The sequence below is a fragment of the Lepisosteus platostomus genome, chromosome 2 (genome assembly GCF_059453375.1).
Source record: "Lepisosteus platostomus isolate fLepPlt1 chromosome 2, fLepPlt1.hap1, whole genome shotgun sequence".
In the NCBI taxonomy this organism is placed as follows: Eukaryota; Metazoa; Chordata; class Actinopteri; order Semionotiformes; family Lepisosteidae; genus Lepisosteus; species Lepisosteus platostomus.
In genome coordinates, this window is record NC_142612.1 from 65,388,380 (window position 1) to 65,411,850 (window position 23,471).

General features: G+C 37.2%; 1 protein-coding gene across 2 annotated transcripts in view; it reads right to left on the reverse strand.

Moving 5' to 3' along the window:
• The window catches only part of LOC148676812 (sodium/hydrogen exchanger 9-like), an 89,950-nt gene extending 70,249 nt beyond the window's left edge, over positions 1–19,701 (reverse strand). The window contains exons 1-5 of one of the 2 annotated variants that reach the window (XM_088613547.1): positions 19,387–19,701; positions 16,950–17,152; positions 11,760–11,837; positions 11,350–11,426; positions 121–236 (exon numbers count right to left, since the gene is read on the reverse strand). In XM_088613547.1, coding sequence (XP_088469673.1) covers positions 121–236; positions 11,350–11,426; positions 11,760–11,837; positions 16,950–17,152; positions 19,387–19,534 — 622 coding nt within the window. In that variant the 5' untranslated portion in view covers positions 19,535–19,701. The remainder of the gene's footprint in view (positions 1–120; positions 237–11,349; positions 11,427–11,759; positions 11,838–16,949; positions 17,153–19,386) is intronic. The other variant, XM_088613556.1, reaches the window with a different exon arrangement.
• Positions 19,702–23,471: the final 3,770 nt, after the last annotated feature.

The following is a 23,471-nucleotide window of genomic DNA, read 5'->3' on the forward strand; positions in this document are numbered from 1 at the left end:
GAACAATGTTAAACATATGGCAATTAAAAGCAAAGGAAGCAAAATGAAACTAAAATATAATTTCTGCTTTCTAGGAGGATCAGGGCAAACATAGATGTTAGGTATTTTAAAACAGTGTACCTGGATCAGTAGCGGACATCAATGCTCCAAAGAAGAGGCAGTCTGTAAGATGGAAATCCCCTTCTTTAATCTGGCCAGCATGCACCATGAGTTTAACAAAGCCGTACATACTACCCCTGTTAAGAATGATATAGTCAGTTCAAGTTGGATTGAAAAAGAAGTGTCTTTCATTTGTCTTTTCATCACATTGTGATGAAAGATTATCACAATACAGCAAACTGAACTAACTCATTTATGTTATAGAATGTTACAGTAAGCTCTGTACTATTGTAATTGAAAACAGGATTGGTCATTTTATTTGGTAATTATTTGGTTAATTGGTCTCAATGGCCAACTGTTTTTTAATTGCAAAACGGCAATCTTACATTAGTTATGACTTAGTTGTTATATAGTAATAAAATATACAATTGTGTATCTGTATTGCTTCACTTTAAACAGAATTGATTTTGTGCTCAATTGTGCACTTTCGATGATCAAATCACAGTCCCATGGGTGAATTTCAGTAGAATTTCATTTCATCACAAGAAGGATGAGACGTGTCAGTATGACTGTTTCCTTTTTCTATGTAGTTCTAGGAATAGCACTGACACACATGATCCTATCACAGCATAAAGGTCTCTTCTGTTTTAAAGGGTATTTTAAGAAAAGTAAACTGTGACTTTCAAATGATTAACAGGTTTAATTAAACATTCACCAGCAATTCTAAAATAATGTTTTTTCCTCGAAATGCAAAAGCTGTAATCTATCCTTTAAAATGGAAATCCTACCGAAATGTCCTATGCTTGAGTGGTTTTAATAAAATCTCATTAAGTGATTCTGACCCCCTGGTTAGTTGGTATATTAAATGTTTACTAACTGGAACTGGGAGATAGATATTTCTGATAATAAGATAATTATATATATATATGTTAATTGGAAACCTAATTTTATAAGAAGTTTCGTGCTACAAATGTAAAAAAGAATTCTCCATACATCATAAGTGCATAGCTGAGACCACATTAACTATATTTCCATACGCACATAATTTAATATGCGGAAACCTGCAGTCTTGTTTCGAACTAATTTCTATGTTAATTCAAGCAAACATACACAAAATCCACACACTCAAAGGTAGATATAACAAACATAGAAGTGTTGTTATGTTTTGAATGATTCAAACTTATTAATATGGAACAAATGAAAACATTTCTTGCAACATAACATTTTTTAATCATTCCCCTCTTGAGGATATGAGCTTACTAAGAAGGGTGCACTGACATTATTAATTAGCACAAGTGGAAATCTGAGAGGAGGTCAAACACTAATCACACACACACACACATCTGTGCTACCTATATGATCATAGATAACCCACCTATATATAAATATCCTGCTTCTTGCTGATGTGCTTGTGTCTTGTTTTTGCATCCCTCCCTCCGCCCCACCACTGCCCCTGCTGCAGCTCCCTGGCTGATCCCTCACTTAAGGAAAGGGGGGTTCGGACCACCCCATCATTACAAATGGGTTGTCGTTCTCCTCATCGAGATGAGTCACCCCAATGCAGCTCGCTGTTTAGATCACGCCTCTTCTTAAGCTTAATTAGGGGTTTACCAAGCTGCTGTTGCTCATTGTGGTGATCACTGCTCAAGCACGGAATACAGGCAATGCTTTGTCTAAAATAGTATTTAATCATCATTCAATGACAGCATTTTCTGCATAAGAGTTAGAATTAAGATTTACAACTAAAGCCATCGGCTGTTTAGGAGTTTCGGACCTACAGTAGAAGGATCAAACCACGCCATATTTCTGGGTTTCTGAGCCAGACTTTTGAGACTGTCTCCATAATGACAGTATTGATGTGTATTATGTTGGAAATTCAAGCAATACAAAATACAGCTTTGATGAATATTTCATGGGTTTGAAGTGAGATGGAAAGAATAGGTATTTATAATACATGAAGGCTTAATTTCCATATATTTCCAAGGGTTGTCCCAATGCCTGCTTTGAAACTTCAGAACTTAACAAAGAGATCTTTGACGGGTTGCATGTCTAATTGGCTGAAAGGATGGCTTTATCCAAGAATTGTCCAGCGCCCCAAATAAAGTGCACAGCTGTTATTGTGTCCACTTTGGTGGGAAACACAAGCATTTGCCAGTGCCCGTACAGATCTATGTGTTAGTATGTGGGATACGCATGTACACATCATCTTTTTATTTAAATATATTGATGTATGTTTGGAGTAAGAAGAAGCAATAAAAACAAGAAATGAAAGCGGAATCAAGGCCCACTAATATAAATTGCAGGGAAAGGCACCTAGTAAGAAGAACAGACCTTCACTGGACCAAGGCAATTACTGAACTGGAATCCACAAGATCAAAAAACGATCAAGACGAAGGCCTCCTGTAAGATGGCAAGGTGATATCGCTGAGCCTGCAGGTCATAGTTAAGTGTTCACAGAAAGAAGAAAAATCACAGAGATGACTGCATTGTGTAAACTGACCCCTCACACAGTGAAACCTGAATTTGTTAGAATTTATTATAAATATGACTAACCAACCAGTCAAACAAGCGCTCAAAGATGTGATAACTATGGCCATGCATTTCACTTTCTAAACCTATCTGTTAGGCTTCACATGCTGAATCACTGTGGAAAGTAGTGTCAGTGTAGATAAGAACAGATTAGAGAGGAACGCCAGCTGACATTCCACAGTGAGTGAAATCGTGAGCACCAATGGGAAGCTGCAACTAGGAACTATAAGAGAGGGACAGCACTGGCAGACATATTGGCAGTACTCATACTGGCAGAGCTTATTTAAAAAAATAACCAAGACTTCAAAGAAAATGAAGTACTAATCCAATAACCTAACTAAACTGTAATGGGTGTCTGTCGTTTTAACACGTTACTTCCTATTTCTTAAAGTTATTTACTTCCTAAAGTATTTTAAGAAGCTTAAGCATATCATTAAAAAAATGTTTTCACCTAAGATGCTCTAGTGGCATAATTGTTTACACAAGAGGTGTAATATTACTTTATTGTATATCTCAACTGTGTGATATACAATAAGTTTATACAACATGGGCAGTATTATGGTATGAGAAGTACCACTTTGCACACTTTGTCTTGTTAGAAACAGACAGCACTGCTACAGTATGTGGTGATCTTGATCAGAACACATGAGATGACATCTCTTACACCTTGAAGTAATAAAAACATTATGTTGGTGTCTTGAAGATCTGCAATATCCTCATTTGTAATTAAAGAGTAGGCTGTGCACACAACTGATAAATTCCAGAACCAATTTTGTTTATGAAATGAGTCAAAGTAATGACTCATTAATCCGAGGCAGACATGTAAATTAATCTGGGTTGGGTTTCCACTACTGTATGTGGGAAACACATTCCCTTCTAGATCCTGCTGCCACAAACAATCCCTCCCATTCCTCTGGGCCTTAAAACTGATGTTGGAACTTTGTGCTGAATTTAACTCAGGCTGAGGGATGAGATTCATAATAACAAAGCATAGGGGAATTTTAATATTCCTGTAATTTATTCCTTACTGTTTATCTTCATACCTTCTCCGCTTTCTAAAAGACCACAGCTAAAACTGACAGAACATTCAGATATAGGTGCATACACAGTATTTTAAAATGTCACTTATCATAATAGTTTTTACCATATACACAGAGCTGCTCTACCAAGTGGCTGGTGGGTACTGCAGGATTAGTAAATCCCAGAGTTTCTTTCTTTCAATGTGGTGGCCTTCATAAGAAAGCAGAGCAATATTTGCATTAAAAGCCTCATTTTATTATATTATTGCTAATAAAATAAATATACAACACTAAATCGAAAGACCTACCTTGTGTAGACTGTGTATATGTACACATACAAATACTAGGTACTGTATATATGTGCATGTATGTGTGTGTTTATCCATAAAACTGTAAGCAGAGACCTAATTTAGGATATCTGGTAAGCAGAGAGCAGACTGCTGGCTTTGACTACGCACCTGCAGTCAATTAACTGGTTCCTGCCCTGTATTTCTCTATAAACTATAAATAGAGACATTTAAAGGCTCTGAAGGTTTGTTTGGCTGTAATTCATGGAGCTAGTGTCTTTGTTTTCTTTTTATTATTACATTTGATCCTGATATTATCGGGTTATACTTTCTCTTGTCAATAAATTCTCTTGACATACGTATACTAATCAGTAGCCCATTTTTCAGTATCCACATAATATCTTTTGCCTTTGCGAAAAATACTGAAGGAAAAGAAAATCCAAAATTCACAGCAACAGTTCTTTATTAATCTGTAGCAGTGAAACAAATAACAGCTGCATCAAGTGCCAGACCAGATGCATCAACTGTAAGATCTGGAGAAGCAAAAATCAAAATAATAAAACAAGGAAATCTGCCCATATAGATAAGGGATCAATTTCCTGGCTCTACTCCCCCCCCCCCACCACTACCACCACAACACCGGAACCAATGACACTGTCTGGGATATTCATGTTTTGGAAACGAAAATGATCAAACAAAATTCAGAAATATGGTACCTCTCCACCAATTTGCATGAGCAGGTTGTCTGGATGTGTAAAAATAAATCTGGTGCCTGGCAGAGTACAAGTCTGAGGCTGCAACTGAAAAGCAGCACTGCAGTGAATTCAGCATAGTAATTAGCAGCTCTCTATTGATGTGTTTCAGGAAACAGCTGACCTGCATCAAACAGCGAGTGTTGTGTGGTTCATGAGCGCCACCTAGTGTGCCAAAGAGAAACACACTGAAACTGATGTGCATGTAGTGATGAGAAGTGCTACTTTCATTTCTTTGTTCAAATAATTATCTCCTTAGACACAAGCAACAGGAAGGAAAACCTTTGAAAAAAATAGACTAAGAGAGAGTTGATTGAAAATATGAAATTTTAAACCGAACTGTTGTTAAACCAAACTGGTAAACCAATAAATATTCTAAAAAAGTTATTGTCAGCTCAAATACATCACATCAATTGTAGCCTTTTATTTGCTAAATGGTCATAAACGTTTCTTAATGGGACATGAAATCTGCTGTTTATCCACCTTTTTAAATGCACATCAACGCTGTGAATGTTTTTTCAACATAAATATAAATATGATCACCACAGTGATTAGGGGAAACTGGAGACAGCAATAGTAGAATGTGGTATTCTTATTTTTCTGAAAAGAAAATGAGAAATTTGAAAATTGTTTTGAGTGAAAAAGATGAAAACACAATATTAATATTAATAACCAGAACATTCTACTACAGTTAAATACTACATTAACTGCAATTATTACTATTTTTTTGTCTCCTCGTTGTTTTAACAGGTCTTCAATATTGACTCAACCCCTCTAAGGCTGTGATTTGTCTTGACACGTGAAAGGCAGAAAATGACTGAGCTCACCAGGAGCACTACTGTAATTACATTTGTCTAGCACTTTTCATCCCAAAGGATTTCTTCACCTGCAGCTCACCAGGAGGAGGAAGAAGGAGGAGACCCACTTCCTCAGCATCTCCTAGGGGACGCGTGGCAGCCATGATGCTCCAGCAGCCTGCCTCACCACACAGCAGATGAGGCGGAGAAGTGAGAAACTACTTCCAGAACTGAATTAGGGGAACTTCAAGAAGGCCAGATTTTATAATCCCCGAGTAGAATTCAGCCAGGATACCAGGGTTAGCACTCCTACATGTACACTCCCACTCTTCAGTAACATGAGGTGCTGGACTTTCTTACTGTAGGTCTGATCCAACCCAGGAGGCTCAGAAGGCTTTAAGCTGAGGCACAACCTACAGCAAAAAGATCACACCTGCTGAGCAATTAATATCAGTCCTCCAGAGGCATGCTTCTGTGCCAGAGGCATGCTTCTCACACTATAACATAATTTTTATAGCAGATGGGGTTAAGGCTGGAATAAGCTATGCGATTATCAAATCGAGCAGTGAATGATTTTAACTCAGAACTGAAACTGGAAAATTCTACGATGGTTTACAACCTGAACGGCTAAACCCCTGTGGCCTGAATAAATATACATGTATGATGATGGAGTTTTGTGTTTTCACACAGGTGGACTGTCCAGTTTTTCATTTGGAATCTTTCGCACTGCTTTCCTTAAAAATCCAATGAAATCCACTAAGCAGCCATTTCACCCTGCAGCCCACAACTGACAACCCACTGAAGCTCAACAGGTGTGAACCTGGTCAGAACCTGGATGGGAGACCTCCTGGAAAAGCTAAGGTTGCTGCTGGAAGTGGTGTTAATGGAGCCAGCAGGGGGTGCTCATCCTCTGGTCTGTGTGGATCCTAATGCCCCAGTACAGTGAGGGGGACACTATACTGTACAAAAGGCACTGTCCGTCAGATGAGATGTAAAACTGAGGTCCTGATTCACTGTGGCCCAGGGTGTTTCTTGAAAAGAGTGAAGGTGTTACCTCGGTGTTCTGGCCAAATTTCCCATTGGCCCTTACCAATCATGGCCTCCGAGCAATCCCCATCTATGAATTGGCTTCAACACCCTGTGCTCTTCCCCATTAATAGCTGATGTGTGGTGAGCGTTAAGGTGCACTATGGCTGCCGTCGCATCATCCAGGTGGGGGCTGCACATTGGTGGTGGTGGAGGGGAATCCCCATTACCTGTAAAGAGCTTTGAGTGGAATGTCCAGAAAAGCACTATATAAATATAAGCAATTATTATTAAGTATTATTATTCATGTGAAACAAAAATAAAACATAAACAGACCAAGCTGTAGCTCAGAATCTGTCAGGTCATTGTATAATTATAATGATTATCCATCCATTCATTTTATAACCATTTCTTTCAATTGTGGGCTGTTGGGGAGCTGGAGCCTCTCCCAGCAAGCAACAGGCACAATGCAGAGTACACCCTGGACAGGACACTAGTTCATCACAGAGAAGACACACAGACACACACCACCAGGGCCAATTCGCCCAGAAGCCAATTGACCTACCAGTATGTTTTCAGACTGTGGGGGACACCCACACAAACAAGATCCAAACTCCACTCAGACCACAGATAGCACCCCAAGTCTGGAATTGAACCTAGGGCCTGAGTGCCGCCAGGCAGAAAAGCTGACCACTGCACCACCATGCAGACCTATAGTCTTTGTGTTCCAAAATAATTCATAATAATAATAATAATAATAATAATAATAATAATAATAATTGCTTACACTTATATAGCGCTTTTCTGGACACTCCACTCAAAGCGCTTTACAGGTAATGGGGACTCCCCTCCATCACCACCAATGTGCAGCATCCACCTAGATGATGCGACGGCAGCCAAAGTGCGCCAGAATGCTCACCACACACCAGCTATCAGTGGGGAGGAGAGCAGAGTAATGAAGCCAATTCATAGATGGGGATTATTAGGAGGCCATGATCGGTAAGGACCAATGGGAAATTTGGCCAGGACGCCGGGGTTACATCCCTACTCTTTTAATGCCACTTTGCCTATCTCAATAACTGCTCCTCTCAGTGCAGCTTCCTATATGCAGTAAACAACCTCCTTCCTCTTGTACCAGAAGGCAAGGCAATTCTACTAACATTTTCTGACACATGCACAATACAGGAGGATCCACTATAACGCCTGTGCTGAAACACTAGCTTTGGGCTCTTAAAAATACAGGGAAAAAGCAGTCTCTTGCTAATCACTGGACTGCAATATTTTACATTCTGAAATGCCAGTTTAGCTCTTCTGTCCATGATTGCTTGGGAGACCTTTGAACTTTAATTAAGTTGAGGCTAACTGAACCCTATAATTGAATTGCTTGCTTGATTAGGCCTGATTGGGTCTGAATCTCCACTCAATCCATGCTTTAAAAACCCTGGCCATCTGTGTATTGGTGCCTGGAAATGTAACAAGCAGAACTCTGTTTAGTCTCCCCAACTTACTTATTTCATGGTTGCTTCCTTATTCCAGACTAAACAACTGCTAATACAGTAGGTGTCGAATGACCAAACATATAAAGGAAACAAGGTGTTGTTCTGCAGAATACTGTATTTCACCAAGTTACAATTTAATGCCCCCATGACCCTGTATTTCGTAAAGCAGTTACAAAGCAGATGGATGGACAGTTAAATGCCTCCTTTAGAAGACTGGTTCTGTACTGTCCACTTTCCATGGCTTTTCCTCAAAGGAGATGTGCTGTCTGCACATGCAGCATGAAGTGTAAATTGCTACTGACTGTGTCCAGGCTACATTTTCTCAGGCGTAGCTGAATCTATCCATCTTTTCCATAGTATCACTGAAAATCTGGCACAACAATGCACGATTTTATATCTTTTATTATTACACGAGGATAAACTGAGACACAGCTGCAATACCCTACAGCTGCCACCCACCTCGGAAAGCAGTGAATTTATTATGAAATGTCATACAGTAACTTACAATGGAAAGGACGAGTAGCAAAACATGAATCTATAAATTAAAAATAGAACATAAAATATAACAAAACACTTGGATTATTTCCAAATATTTTTCTCAGGAATACACTAAAGCATACAACCAAAATTTGAAGCAGCATTCAATCTTTTACTAATTAAAAGGCTTTTATTTGTAATTTGTCACATACCATACTTCCCTGAAAATAATTTAGAAATGAAGGAATACTCCTACACATTTCATACTTCTTTCTGGAGACTTATTTATTTTTATAACCCATTACAATCTGGATTCCTGGTTTAAAGCCTACAGCTGTGATTATGATATTATGGAAAATATCGTTTAACTTAATAATAACATTTTACGCTAATCTAATTAATTTGTTTTGAATGTGTGAGAAGAATCAAGCATAAAACCTATGAATTTGTTAAATAAATATTGTATTGTTTCATAAATAAACTGTCAACCAATGAATATGTTTGAGTTATCTTAGTGAACAATACTGCCAATGTTGGAACAATAACTATAACATGTTTCCTCACATTTTGAATATTCTGGTCAATCTAAATAGACATCCCAGTTAAAACTGGAAACAAAATATAGAATCAGATCAGAAAAGAAGATGCTTCATGTGAATATCACAAGAACTAGAAGTAAGAAACAGCCAAGTTTTGCTGTGCTTGGTGAAATTAAAGGCTCTTGATTTACTTCAGGTAGAAAAAAAGGTTTTGCATCACTCTAAACTCAAATAATTTAACACTGTATAACCTTCAATTTCTTGCATGTGAAGATGAGGTGTTGCTGTACATGATCTCTACAGCTGCAGATCACTTTCACAATCTGTGGTAATTTTCACAGCTACACAGCACTCACAGCTCTTTCCTTTAGCTGACTAAATAAAATACTACCCCCTCGAGAGCTATTCTAAGCAACAGTCATTTCACGTAATTATTTCTGCATGTTACACATGAAAGTAGTTTAGAAATATTCTGCTAGTGGCATTGTGGGGAAAAAAAAACGGTTCTTTGGTGCTGTCAAAATTACACATCAAAAAAGAAATACTGGTAGCAGTGCGAGTGGCAGAGTGGTATCCTGATGCCTTACTGTATGTGCCCACGCTATCCTGTCACTGTCACTCTAATCCCTAAGTGGGAGATATTGGGGGGGGAAAAAGGTGGAAGAGCAGCAGTTCGATCATTTTCTGATTTTTCCACAACAGTGACTTCTTGTAGTCAGCTGTGTTGACACTGTCAGCTGAGTGCGCCCTCACCTCGTACCACACATCCACTTCCTGTCTTCGCTCCTTATTATCGCCCAGCAGGGAGCACTTCATCGGCGTAGTGTCACCCTGTTGCTGTTTGTCACGAGCACATGCCTTCTGACGCGAGCTGTCACTACTACTCACTGATTTTGGCGTGATTTTCTGTTGCCCGTCATTTTCATTCCTCTCCTTATACAGACTGCCGCAATTTATCTGTCTAAACAATCATTCCTGCATTTACCTGTTGACTCACTGCACCATATTTTAAAGTCCCTCTTCGCCTGCCTTGCTCACACTTTGCCAATTTTAGAAACCTCTCATACCCATGTAATCTGGCCCAGTGAATACAATTGATTGTGCTGTTAATTGTCCAGAACCCAGATCAACAATTTGGGTTTCTGAAATGATCAGCATTTGCACATTCTTGACTTTACTTTTACTCCAGCTACAAGTTCTTTATTATTAGAAATGCAAATCCCCAATCATTAGAAAATGTCACACAGTGGAAAGAAACTGCATACTTTAATTAAACACCAAAGCCGTTACTTGCCATGTCCTGCATATTGTTTTTAGTAATTGATGTTTGCAGTGAAGACTGTCTTTTATTACAAGTTTAGAGAGGAAAAGTGACCATCCAAAGTTTCTTTCCAGGGGGTGAGCAGAGAGACAATTCAATCCTTGTAGCTCAATAAGGAACAGATTCCTTCAGACACACAAAACTGCTCAACAGGGACCTGGATCCCAGTGTTCTGGCAGACAACAGGAGGCCTTTTCAGTCTATGGGAGTTAAATTGCCTTGACTGTTTGCAAAGATAATATTAGTTCACTAGGGGATGAAAAAAGCTTTCCCACAGAATATGTTTCAGCCCTGTATTTAAATAACCAGAGAAAGCTGACCTCCAGTTTGAGTCACTGGAATCTAATTCTGCGTTATGTGATTTCACTCATTTTTTATTTGGTGAAATGAACATCAAATCACGTGTAGCACTCATAATTGAATGCAACTGTAATATACTTGTATGTATAGTAAGTAGGATAAAGTTAAACACAATTCCTGATTGACATAAATATCAGAAAAGGAATCAAGTCATATATTGTTATAAGATTTAATTTCAGGGTAGTATTGGATAGTATTTTTTTATTACAACACTGAAAAAAAGAGCTTTTAATATGTTTTCTAAGCGAGTATGGTATGTTTTTAGGCAGTGTAGGTGATTTGGTAGTATTTAGTTTTGCAAATATGTAGCAACCCATTTTTAGTGAAACACAAAGCATTCTACTTTAGTGAATCTAACAGTTTGATGCATTCACTATTGTGCAATACTGTGAAAGGATTTAACGCCCATAGTGCCTCATTCCAAATCGGTTTCATTGCAATTCAATTTTATTTACGACAGTTTTCTTTGTGACCATAGCTATAATTCTGAATTGAAGGCTAAAATAACGCTTCAGGTAAAGCTGTACAGCTAATAATTTTCCCTAGAAGTATAAATCTGCAGAAATAAACAATGTTAGTAGCAAATGGCACTTACATATAAAGAGCATTGCTTTAAAACCTAACTGTTAAGCATGGATACTCACCCAATAACAGCACAGCTGATCAGAGTCCCCAGAAAGGCATATGTTAACACTGAGCCAAAGTTGTGGAAAAAAAACTTCTGGAAAGAACAATAAGAACCATGATGAATTGACCTGTGGGCTGAGCCATCTGTTGGCCTGTGCTCTGTGTGGTATCGCACAGCACTCAAAGACGGCTCACTCCAAATAAAAACATTTAATTTACCCAACTGTTAGAGCCCACCCCTTGGTTTTCTTCCAACAAGACATGTCCAACATGTAAGCCATGAAGAACAGTTCTGGTAAATGCTCAAGAGGGAATCTGCCTCAACTACAAAGTAGATCAAAACAATTTGCTCTTTTGTGTATTGTATTTTGTATATGCATATAAAATAGTCACTTGACAGCAAATGTAAAAAGAAAACCTTACTTACTTGATTTAAACTATATGCCCCATAAAATATGATTGGTGGTAGCAACAGATTGAAGAAAACTTCAGGGTCAAATATCATCTGCCAAGAGAAAAACAGTCACATGACTTCAACGCTGTGACACAGCTGCAAGATCTGTATGTTTTAACCCAGGTAAAGTATGAAGCTTTACAAATGACCTTCAGTGTGCAAGGCAATGCTAATAGCTGCACAGAAAAATGTACACAACTGATAACTATCCTACAGGCATTTTTAGAACATAAGGTTTCACTTACATTGCAAAAACGTAATGCTTTGAGCTTAAGAAAACATTCTTACTTTAATGTACACTATCCGACAAACAATTTTGCTCCTGAAGCTAAAGATAAAAGATCTCCAGAGCTTAAAACTGAAATTTAGATTTTGACAATGTAAAATAATGTTCTGAAATTAAACTCAAAAGGAAAAAATACATATGTATGAAAATATATCTTTGTTTGATTGATTTTTCTGCTTTTGTTTTGAATATTGGTAATGCAGACACCAATAGCATCTTCTTAAAACACCATTATAGTAATGGACTCCCGAAGATCTAACAGTATTGCTTGAGACTGTAACCCCATTAGTACAGGAAAACAATATCATCTAGACAACATTGTTTTAGATGAGTGTTCTGTGCATTTGACAGCTGGATTATAGACTATGTAACCAAAGAATGTGCAAAAAGCAGTTATGCTTACTTTCATTAACCGTGAATGATCTACTGTAAGAACAACAAGGTATATACAGGTATCTCCATATAACACCTTAGCTCAAGTAAAAAGAATCATATCATTACATGCTACAGAGAATTATGATGTAAACTGGATAGCCGGATATTCAATTAAAAAGTGTAATAAAAGTGAACAATGTCTCCACACAACAACAAAAATAGGATTTTGACTAACACAATGAAAATGTCTGTGTTCTCAAAGACGGTTTTCCGAACTCATACATCAGAAAGACCACTGAAACCAAAATTATTCTGCAGCTAGCATCACACATTCTCCCTTCTCTTAACGACAGACTACTGTTCTTTTAATTTTTTTCCATTCATTGGAAGTTTCATTTCACACCTCTCTACACCTATTCTGACTTCACACCTCTTGATTGGCCTCTCTTCTGTCCCCTGCTCCCGCCTCTCACTCCTCCTCCCTCCCAACCTTTGTTGTCCCGCTACATTACCTTTGCCTACTGCCCTGTCTCTCTCACACCTGAAGAAGGCTCCACGGCCGAAACGTGTTCTCATTCTCCTTTTTTTTCAGCATGGAATAAACCTATTACTTGTTCCTTTCCAGCCTACACATGCTGACGCAGCTTCCCACCTGAACTACATTCATTTGAAATTTTTGTATTACACTTGTGCTATTGTACAGCACTTTTACTTTCTTAAAAGGCACTTACAAATAAAATCATGTTATTCTGTTGATGATAATAATAGTGATCAGGAAGCTTCTGGAGATTACAATTCATTTATTAAGATATATCCCCAGATTCATTCCATCCACTTTATACATTGAACTGTAACTTTGTCACAGTTACTCACATCTATTGTTAATATTGTATGTACTGTATGTCACCTTAACTAAAGGCATTATCTTAATATCATTAATGCTGATTTCTGTCACATTGGTACACAGGTACAGTATGTGAACTAACACCTAGCTCACAAGTCCACATACAATTAGTAACACGATATAATAATCATGCAGTAAAGAACTGCTGCACTGTGCAAATTTACACAATCTGTTACTTCCCTTCGTCAGGGCCATTGCCATGGATCAGGAGAAACACATTTCACCACACAGCAGATTTTTTTTTGAAAGGTGGAAAAAGGCTGGTGGACAATATGAATACGCAATGTGTTCAGAAATTGCGAATGCCCTCTCGCTATTGCTAAATGTAACAGTCGTTTTTAAAACAAAATTCAATCCAGAGGAGCAATGCCAAGCAAAACCACATTGCTGTTCAGCATCTCACGTCACTTTTCTTCAGTACCTAGACAGGCAAAATAAAATAACCTCCATACAGTATATCTAATTTAGTCGCACAATCTGTTAATGCTATGTCAAATGTCACAATTGGACACACTACTGTTCAGTATGTCCACATGATCCCATTTATTGCTATCTGATCATTCTGGGTGTGCACTGACTTTGACATGTTCACCAAGAAGTCACCAAAGAACTGCTCTCAGCACATCTGCTGTATATGCTCAGTAATATTTTAAATACCATTTGTGTTTTTGTGTGTGAAATCCTGCTTAGTTACATTGAACATTCATCATTTAAAAATACAAAGTGTTTCTACTTATACCAAGTGAACATTTAAACATTGAAGTTTAAAATTAAAAACTACCATTACATCTGCATTATATAACTATACAGACAAATCCTATTCTGATTACACTACAACCATGCACACACTGCTTGAGAGTGGACAGTGTTTGGGACACTTGAAAAATCATTTACACATCAAAGCATAGTTGACGACTATAGGCTTTGCATGAAAAGCGCTCAGGCTTGAGCATGAAATGACAGCTAAGGATTAAAATTTAAATCAAATTCCCCTGGGCAATCTATGCTGTAGCAACATAGCATTAATACATACAGTATGATAAAAGGATTCACTGCTGACACTATATCAGTGTCACACTTCTGAAAGACTGAGGAATCTACAGGCTATCACAGGCTAGTAGCTACAATGGACAGCATGGGGGTGGAATACTATTTCGATTGAAGTCACAATCCCTAAACTTATATTTAGCTAACCGATTTGAACTCTAGTTTACAATATCCAGAAAGGCAGAAAACAACACTGATATTTCCATTGTTTTATTCCAGTCCCAGTATACCTTTGATGAAACTACAGAAAATGCTGCCTTAAATGTGCATTTAAGCATTTTTATTCTATTAAATAAGATACACATATGGATTGATCAGACCTCCTTCCCAACTTTTTTTCTGGGCAAGTAATTAGGTTTACTATGATGTAATTTTAATCTTTCAGACTTACATACTATTATCATTAATCAGATATAACTACAGTAGGCCACCAGGTTGTCTAGTGGTTAAGAAAACAAGATTAAAAGCAGATAACTCCTGTTTCACATTCTGGGTCTGCCACTTTTGTATTATGCTAAGCAAGTTCTGCTCTTTGGAGAAATAAAAGTGAGGTCCTATGTGATTCAACAGCAGCAATCACTGGCACAATGTCCACCTAATAACAGATCTCGTTAACTGCCTTGGGAAAAAACATCCCTAATGTTAAATGATTGATCTACAGTATTTTACAATTCACACAGAATATCTAAACAACTGCCCTTAATGACAGAACATTTAAAATATCAAAATCTCCCCCTGACAGGAAACCTAAGGTCCAAAAGGCAATTGGATGATATATATTTATAATGCAGATCTCAAAAAACAAACCACCTACAAACCATAAAAGGAAAAAGCCATTTAGAAGTTGTTAAGCCACTAAAACACAGAATGTGTATTACATCTGTTAAAAATGCATGGAACTTAAAATAAAACCCTTAATTGTCTGCTTTATTACTTGTAGGAAAATCAATAAGATAATGTGTGGTGCCATTAAACAGAAATATGTATATCTGGGCCACCAACATTTAAAAGTCTATTTTAATTTGGTAACAATATGCTCAGTTAATTGCAGAGACAAAGTAGTCAGTAATGTCTTCCATTACCATGCCTGCATTAGTCAATAGGATATAAATTGCTGGTAGTGACAAGAAGTATCCACATGGAAAAAATATATTACAGATTTTAATAACCTTTGCCAAATAAATGAAACCCTTTATAACAGAAACTAATAAAAGGAAAGTAAGTTATGCATATTTAAGTGATTTTATTTTTGCAGGGGTTTAACAATACAGAGTATGGGGTATACTGCACTAATTACCACTTCACCAGAATGGCTGTAAAGTAAATCAGACTACAAAATTTAGTATCCTATTCCCAACAGGCCACAATCTAATGGACTCAGTAATGCAACGAAATCCTTATCTTTCAAAGTGATGCCCATCTGGAACACTGCTTAATGACATTTACGGTGTCCCGGACTCAGCAGCACATGAAATGGCCTTTGAAGAAGTCTCAACTGGATTGTTAATAAGACCACTCCATCGAATGTGGATGACGAGCTCAGGCTATTAAGGAGAACATAAGCTTTCCTGAGGGAACCGTGAAGTTCATTTTCTTCGGGCCCCCTGCTGCAACTGTAATTAATAAATGAAAGATGCTCACTGGAGCAAAGAAATAGTTGGGATAAATCTCAGTGTGCCAGGTCATATGGTGAGATGCAAATTTGTATATCTACCCCACTCCCGCCTGCAAAAGATGGCCACAGATGATTAAACACTGAAACTTCCGCTATCAAGCTCAATGCTAACTCAGATCACATTGAAAATGAGTTTGGTGGCCTCCAGAAGATGTCAGATAAAATTTCAGAAGTGCTACATAGTTGGAAGAGCCCATTGTTTACAAAAGAGGTCAGGTATGTGGGAAGGGCATGGAAGTCGTACTGCAGTTCCACTAAACCTGAACTGGCAGGAACATGACGAGGGCATCAGCAGTATTTCTGTTTGAGTTGGTACTCCAATGTAGAAATATTAAGCACCCCCGTTTCTGGAGTTATCGGTTTTTATGCATTAATTTGCACAAATATGGTCAACGGTGAAACATATGGTATGAATGTAAAAGATACAAAGATGCAGACATGTAGAAACCCAACAGAAAATTAAGCTCCAGGTCTTTAATGTAACAACATGTTTATGGTAATGCTCTTAATTTGAGCTCAAAAGAAAAAAAATCCAGGCCATATCCTTCTTCAACTAGTAATGTGATGAACTAGCACTAGTTTTGACTGTGGATAATTCAGTTGAAGCTTTACATAAATAGGAGGCGATATAGCAAGGGAGTTTCCTCTGTCAAGGCCCAAAGTTCTTCTCTGTCATAAACAGGATGCTAGGCTGATAAAAGTGCTTGTGATGTAATTTCGCCTGGTGAATGTCTGTCTTACAGTGCCACCAGCCATACTTTCCCACCATTTATGTTCTTGTTCTAACTTGTCCCCTCTGCCCTGAGGAAACGTAACACTTAAAGACACCCCAAAAGGCATGGATATAAAGGCAGTAAGCAAATGTGAATGTCTTACCTTCTGGAGTATTGGGCTTGCATAGAAGCCTTCAACCTTGTGCTGGCTGACCTCTCCTATGTATTTATACTGGTGTATCTGAGCTGTTACATTAACCATAAGGGAGAGAGGTGTACTGTTCAGGCTCCTGCACTCGTGCACCTTAGCAACTTCATGGCTTGATGGAGAGACAGCGTATCGAAGAATCAGTCCCATTATTAAACCTTTAAAAGAATAAACAATGGAATAAAAACATGAACCAACTTCTATTTCCTTTAAAGAAGAAATCAAAAGGCAATCTAAACATATATTTTTATAACAGTCAATGAGTATGCAGGACAGTACAATTTCCATTATAATTTGTAATATATCATAGTTAGATTAATATACATTTTCCAAAGATACAGAAAATAGATAAATATATCAGGTAGAAGTGGATTAAGTATCACAAAGAGAATAAATGTTGCACATTCCTCACTGAGGAAGTGAATGCTATTTTGTTCAGGAAAAAAAGACAGACAAGGTAATTGTATACTAAAAGCTTTTAAAACTAATGTTTGAAAATTATGGTTTTGTTCAAAAGAGAACACTGTATTTCATCTCACGAAGATTTATATCTGAGATAAAAGAAGATTACTCAGAGCATTCAGAGTCTAGGACACAGGTGATGTGTAACAGTATAATTTGCTACTGGACTTCATTGTACTGTACATATCACACTGAGCAGACTGTGGGGGAATACAGCAAAAGTCGTTGTCTGAAGCACTGAAGAAACTTTAGGATCACTGAGTCTATCATTATGTATTTCATTCCCTCCAAAATGAACTGCTTCACACTGATCTAGGCTCTGCTGGCACACAGACAAGCCTATGATTTCCGTTATTTCAGTGAGTGAAAGACTCTTGTAATTTTCCTCTGCCATATGAAAGGAGGCAGGCAGATGCAGGGGATAATGGAAGTTAATACTGATGAAATGCCATTTTGATTTCCCTATGGGAGAATCATCTACAGGTCTGAATGTTCAGGCAAGGCCTAGCAAATTACAGCTTCCATTAGCACTCATAATATATGTATCTTATAACAGCAATCACAGTAACAATCAGGGTAAAATACTACTTATGAAAAAAAAACTGTACTTGACTTTCATTTTTTTTTATTTTCTGAAATTTTGGAAAAGCCAACCATCTCCTTTATAATTTGAAAAAAGTATATAAACCCAAATATACTTATAGAATATACAATACAATACAATCCTACAGCGGAGATGGGCAATGCCAATCCATAAGGTACCTCAGCTGCTTTACTGAATTAATTATTTGGCTAGGATGTTTTTTATGTCTTAATCATTTTAGAACTGCAGGCTTGCAGTATCCTGTCTGGAGACACCCACACCTGCTGTGCAATACATTTGCCTTAGAAAAGGCATTACTACTGATGCACAGAAATGTATAAAGACTTCTGAGACTTTTCTCTTACTAATAATTATACCCAGTAGTTTTGTCCATTATGATCCTGGAAACATAGACAAAAAACAATGAAAAGCTGCTTTCTCTTCAAAACTTTTTGTTTGAAAAACAGAATGCCTTGCACCCTTGAAAGTAATACCTTGACCATGTAAGTAAATGGATATTATAAATGATTTACTTACTGTATTTCATATAGAAATACAGTTTTATACCATGCAGAAACATCAGCTCAACAGGCACCCAAAAAGAGGCTCAAGAAATCCTAGTGCATTACACTGTCCATTGTCATTACAGAATGACAAAGACACTCGCTGACCATTAGAAACATTTCAATTCATTCTTCTAAAATGAAACTATGATATTAATTTGTGACAGATGGCTAAAGTACTTTATTGTGATTGTTGTACTAGCAATGCACACAGTGTTTTTAGGCCTCGGCCTCTAGGTGAGTTTATGACACCTGTACAGGATTTTTTTCAAAATTTAATTAATTCAAAACAAAATAAACAGACGAAATCCCATGAAAGTAAAAAATCGTTTAGTTACAAACATACTACCTTCATTCTAATTAAACACATTAGAATAAAATTAAACGTGTATCATATTAAATAACAGTTGCAAACAATGGAGAAATAGTTTTGAGAACTAGTAAACACTAGTTTCACTAGTTTTTAGTAAATACTTATCTGGAAGAATAAAGAACGACATTACTAAAAGCAAAGGCACCGTCAGTAAATACACTAATACAATTTATTTTCAAGGGTAAGAGTATTTCCTTTATATCTTACATACCTTTATACGTCATTAGTTGTACAGACGTGAACTTGAACAAGTGCAATTTTTAGTCTACTGAACGTTGAACATTACTTTGTAAAAAAAACAAATGGCATAATTTGGAAGTCTGTAAATCGTATAAGATGCGAAGGACTTAACATAAATTGAATAAAAGACATCTACTTTTTAAATGTAATTAATCTTTCTGCATTACTTACCATAAAACATTGCTCCGCCAGTTTCGTGCAGAAACCTAACTTGACGTTGCCTAAATAACCACATCGTTAAAATTGTAAGTATCAGTAAGAAATTCAATGCAAGCAGTTCTGCGCTCTCTTGGCGATGACTTTTCTCTGTTATAATCATTTTGATACCCTTGGTGAGGAAAAAAAAAGATGAAATCGACAAAAACAATTAAACAGTGCCGAACAATATAGTAGGAGGCAATACATCCGTATTTTGAGGTACACACTGTCAATCAGACATATTGCATAAAGATGAACCAGGATGCAAGCACTCTGTTCGGATAAGCAAACCTGCACCATGCAGAGAGGCTGCAAAGGCTTCTGGTATCTGTAGTCCTTAACGCGGCACTGTACTTTTTATGCAAAGACTCAAAACTACCATTCTCTGGGAAGTGTTTGTTAAAATTTTTTTGAGTTTTTTTTTTTATTCAGCGCCAGTCCGGCTTCTGGAGAACCGTAGCAGTGAGTTACAAAATAAATGCACTCCAACACTTCTATGCCCATGTTAAATATGACTTTATACAAATTTTACGGGGGAGGGAAACTGGGGAGGGGGCAGGGGGTTGTGCGCTAATCGTTCGAATAATACTACTGTTGAAAAAGACCAAATATCAGGCATAATAATAGTTGAAATGCCAAATACTGTATAAATCTTGCAGAAATAAATGTAATCCTATTAACACAAAAAATTGTGCATAACTCTTTGCATGCGTAACTTTTTACATACTTAAAAACGTAACGTCAAAAAAATATTTCTTTTTTATCGTGGCACTTATTAATCCTAATATATTCTTGAAGTTACGAGCTATGGTCAAATTCAAAGACAGCTGGAAGTACTTGGGATGTGCATTTAAAAAGCAGGCTATAGAAAGCAGAAGCTAAATATGTAACTGGCTGGGTTATAAATAGGAAGTGAATCAATTTCCTCTTTCCAAAACTACAGAATGATGAGTCACGCAGGGTGAATAAATAACCCCTGTTTTAATTTGTTATAATCAAATCATTTAACTTCAGACACGTAGTGCAATACATAAACATCAACTGTATCAGTGCAATATTTACATGCATTAACCTGAAACTGCTGACCTTTTTATGTCTGCCTGCCTTTTTTGTATATATTTTAACAGCGTGTGCTTCTTAAAGCACAATGCTTACTAAATTAAATTCCCCACTTCTCATAAAACAAAAGCAAAAACATAATTGAGGGCTGTGAAGCTATGACTCCAGCACGGTAGCTGTCTAGCTGTCTGGAACAATGCAGTAACGTTGTGCTTACAGTGGAAATAAAATTAATGGTCAAATATACTTTTTTATGAAAGGATGACTTCAGTAGATCTTTTTGTAGGTGGGGGTATTCTGATAAACCCACTAATACCTTAAGTGGATAAACTGATAATAGGACAGGTATACTGGATTTATAATTCTGAATCCTGTTTTTTTTAAATACCAATTGCATCCCGTTAGTTCTTATCAAGAAGTGCATTTAATTATGTAACGCTAAAACAGACTCCATTGGACATTCAATATTCTTTCAAAAAAGAGGCTCACAGATACTGGCACTTGAAATGAACGCCTTTTTAATGTCTTTCTGCAAAAAAGGCTGTTGCTCAACTGTAGCACATGCCCTCCGGGCCTCCAGTATAGATTGGGTCTCCTCTATTTCTCAGTGCCTTTTAGGTGCCTTTTACTCTTGTTACACTTTTATATTTCTATCTCATCTGTCATCACCACACACTCATGACAAGCAGACCTCTGGCATTTCTGTCTCAAGAGCGTGCCTAATTAAAAATGCTCTAACTGGCAGTAGGACCTTACAAATGCAACAGCAGAATAGCTCAGCAGAGAAGCACTGCACTGGTATATTTAGAAACTTGTAGTCCTTCATACATCACTGCTAGTTACTCTTGCCCTTAAGCGCTGGATGTTTTCAAGCTGTTAGGTGACATTACAGCAGATAGAGCAGATATCTGGCTTCATGCTGTTTGGGTTCTGTTTTTCAAGACCAAGAGCAAGAGGTCATCTGTGAATCTCTCCATTTCTGCTAATAGAAAAAGCAAAAACACTTAATCTTGCAAGAAAAAAAAAGATTTAAATCAGTATTCAGAAGTTTGTAAAACTGAAGCAACTGCAAAATGGATCTATTTTTAGGTCTCAGTTACAATTTCTTTTCACTTTATTCATTGGAAACATGCACTGGATTTCTAAAGTGAGAATCCGCCCACATACCCAGCATGGCAGACTTTGTCTGGAGGGAAGGTGGCCTTGATTACCACCTGTCATGCCCGCTGGCATTACTGTAGTCATTAAATTTCCATTACTTAGTCATCATATTCCTTCCCAACATCGGAACAGCCTACAGGTTTCTGTGCACAAGGCTGTACATTATGTGCCAAAATAAACACAATAAGAAATCAATGTGAAGAAATTGCCCAATGTTTCAATAAACTGCTCATAAAACATTTAATTTTCAATTTATATAAGTGATTTGGAGATTATATAGGCACAACAACACTGACCTTCTACTATTTGCATTGTATGTAGAAATCTAGAAGTGTGTTTTTTAGATGTGCTTTATAATTTATTGCAGCTGTTGTACGCGTTATCGTACACAGGGTGTGAGTCTGCCAATGTGCAGACTGGGAAAATGGCAGCAAAAACTCCTTGCTTTGGCCCACAGTATAAAACAAATATAGATCTGGACAATATGAATGCTTATTTAGTTCAGAAGCCACGTGGCTGCAGTAACTATAACATTTACTGTGTGTTTCAAGTGCAGTCATTCAATAAATAAGAATAAGCTTAAGCAGAAGTTCTGCAGTTGAGCACAAAGAAGTAGAGCAGTTGCACTCTTTAAGTCAAGGTGTACAATGTGACAGACGTGTATCACTTTGAAGTTCAACATTGTCTTTTACTGTTTCTAGTGAGTGCAAAAATGTGTGCTTTGCCATGTGTTATCAAAAGCTGTGGGAGGAGAACTAGGAGGATTTACAGTGACATTACAGTGCCATTGGAAATGAGTTCATTTGTTTACATTTCCTTAAGCCACTGAGATTTGCATGTTAATTCAAAAATATTTGAATCCGGTGCTTTTTCCTGTTCATTTTTAGATGCTTTCTGTCTTTGGTTTTAAGACCAAGCCTTATTATACAGTCTGACATTTTAGTGTATGTAGAATTAAGCCAGGTGAAGTCTGTATCAGTGATCCATTCATTTAATAAACTTTAAATGCTTTAAAATGTCAACTTGAAGTTGAGCTTTGAAGTTGGCAATATTATGTCCAGAATTCTGCAGCTCTAAAATTACTCTGTATCACCACATAACACTCATCCTCTGTGAATTACACAGGCTTCCTGTTAAGTGTAGAGTGGACTTTAAAGTTCATTTGCTCACCTACAGCATGAGGCACTGAATAGTCCAGCTCCAGGCTATCTTAAGGACTTATTATAGGAGCTTAGTGCAGTTCTTAGTGAGAGATCTGCTGATTCATGCTTGGTCAACTCTACTGAAGACCAGGCTCACAGGGCACACGAATGAAGCATGAAGATGGCCAGAGATGGTCTTCTCATGCTCTGCACCTCATGTGTGGAATTCATTGCCCAAACAGATACCCTGCGACTGCTGATATTTTTAAAATGTGCTTAAAGACCCATCTTTCCACATTCCACATCAGTGGTTTTCTTTATTTTTTACTTATATGTATTATTTGTGTACTGGTTTACAGCACTTTGAGTTTTCTTGAAAAGCTCGCAGAAATGAACTTACATTCATATTATTTTTAAACAGAATTTAGACATCATGTAATTGCCTCAATAAAGCACTTTAGTATGTTGTACTAATATACACTTATAAATACTTTTTCTTGGAATTATAATAACCAAAGAACCAGATAACCCACCTATATAACATGTATATCAGAAAATGTAAATATATATTGATTCTTCTAAATTTTAATCATAATAGTCCAGGGAATGTTAAGATTTTACATTCTTTATTCATTGCGATCATTTGTAATACACCAAGAGTACCACTAGAGGTCACTAAATGCCTATGCGTTAAAA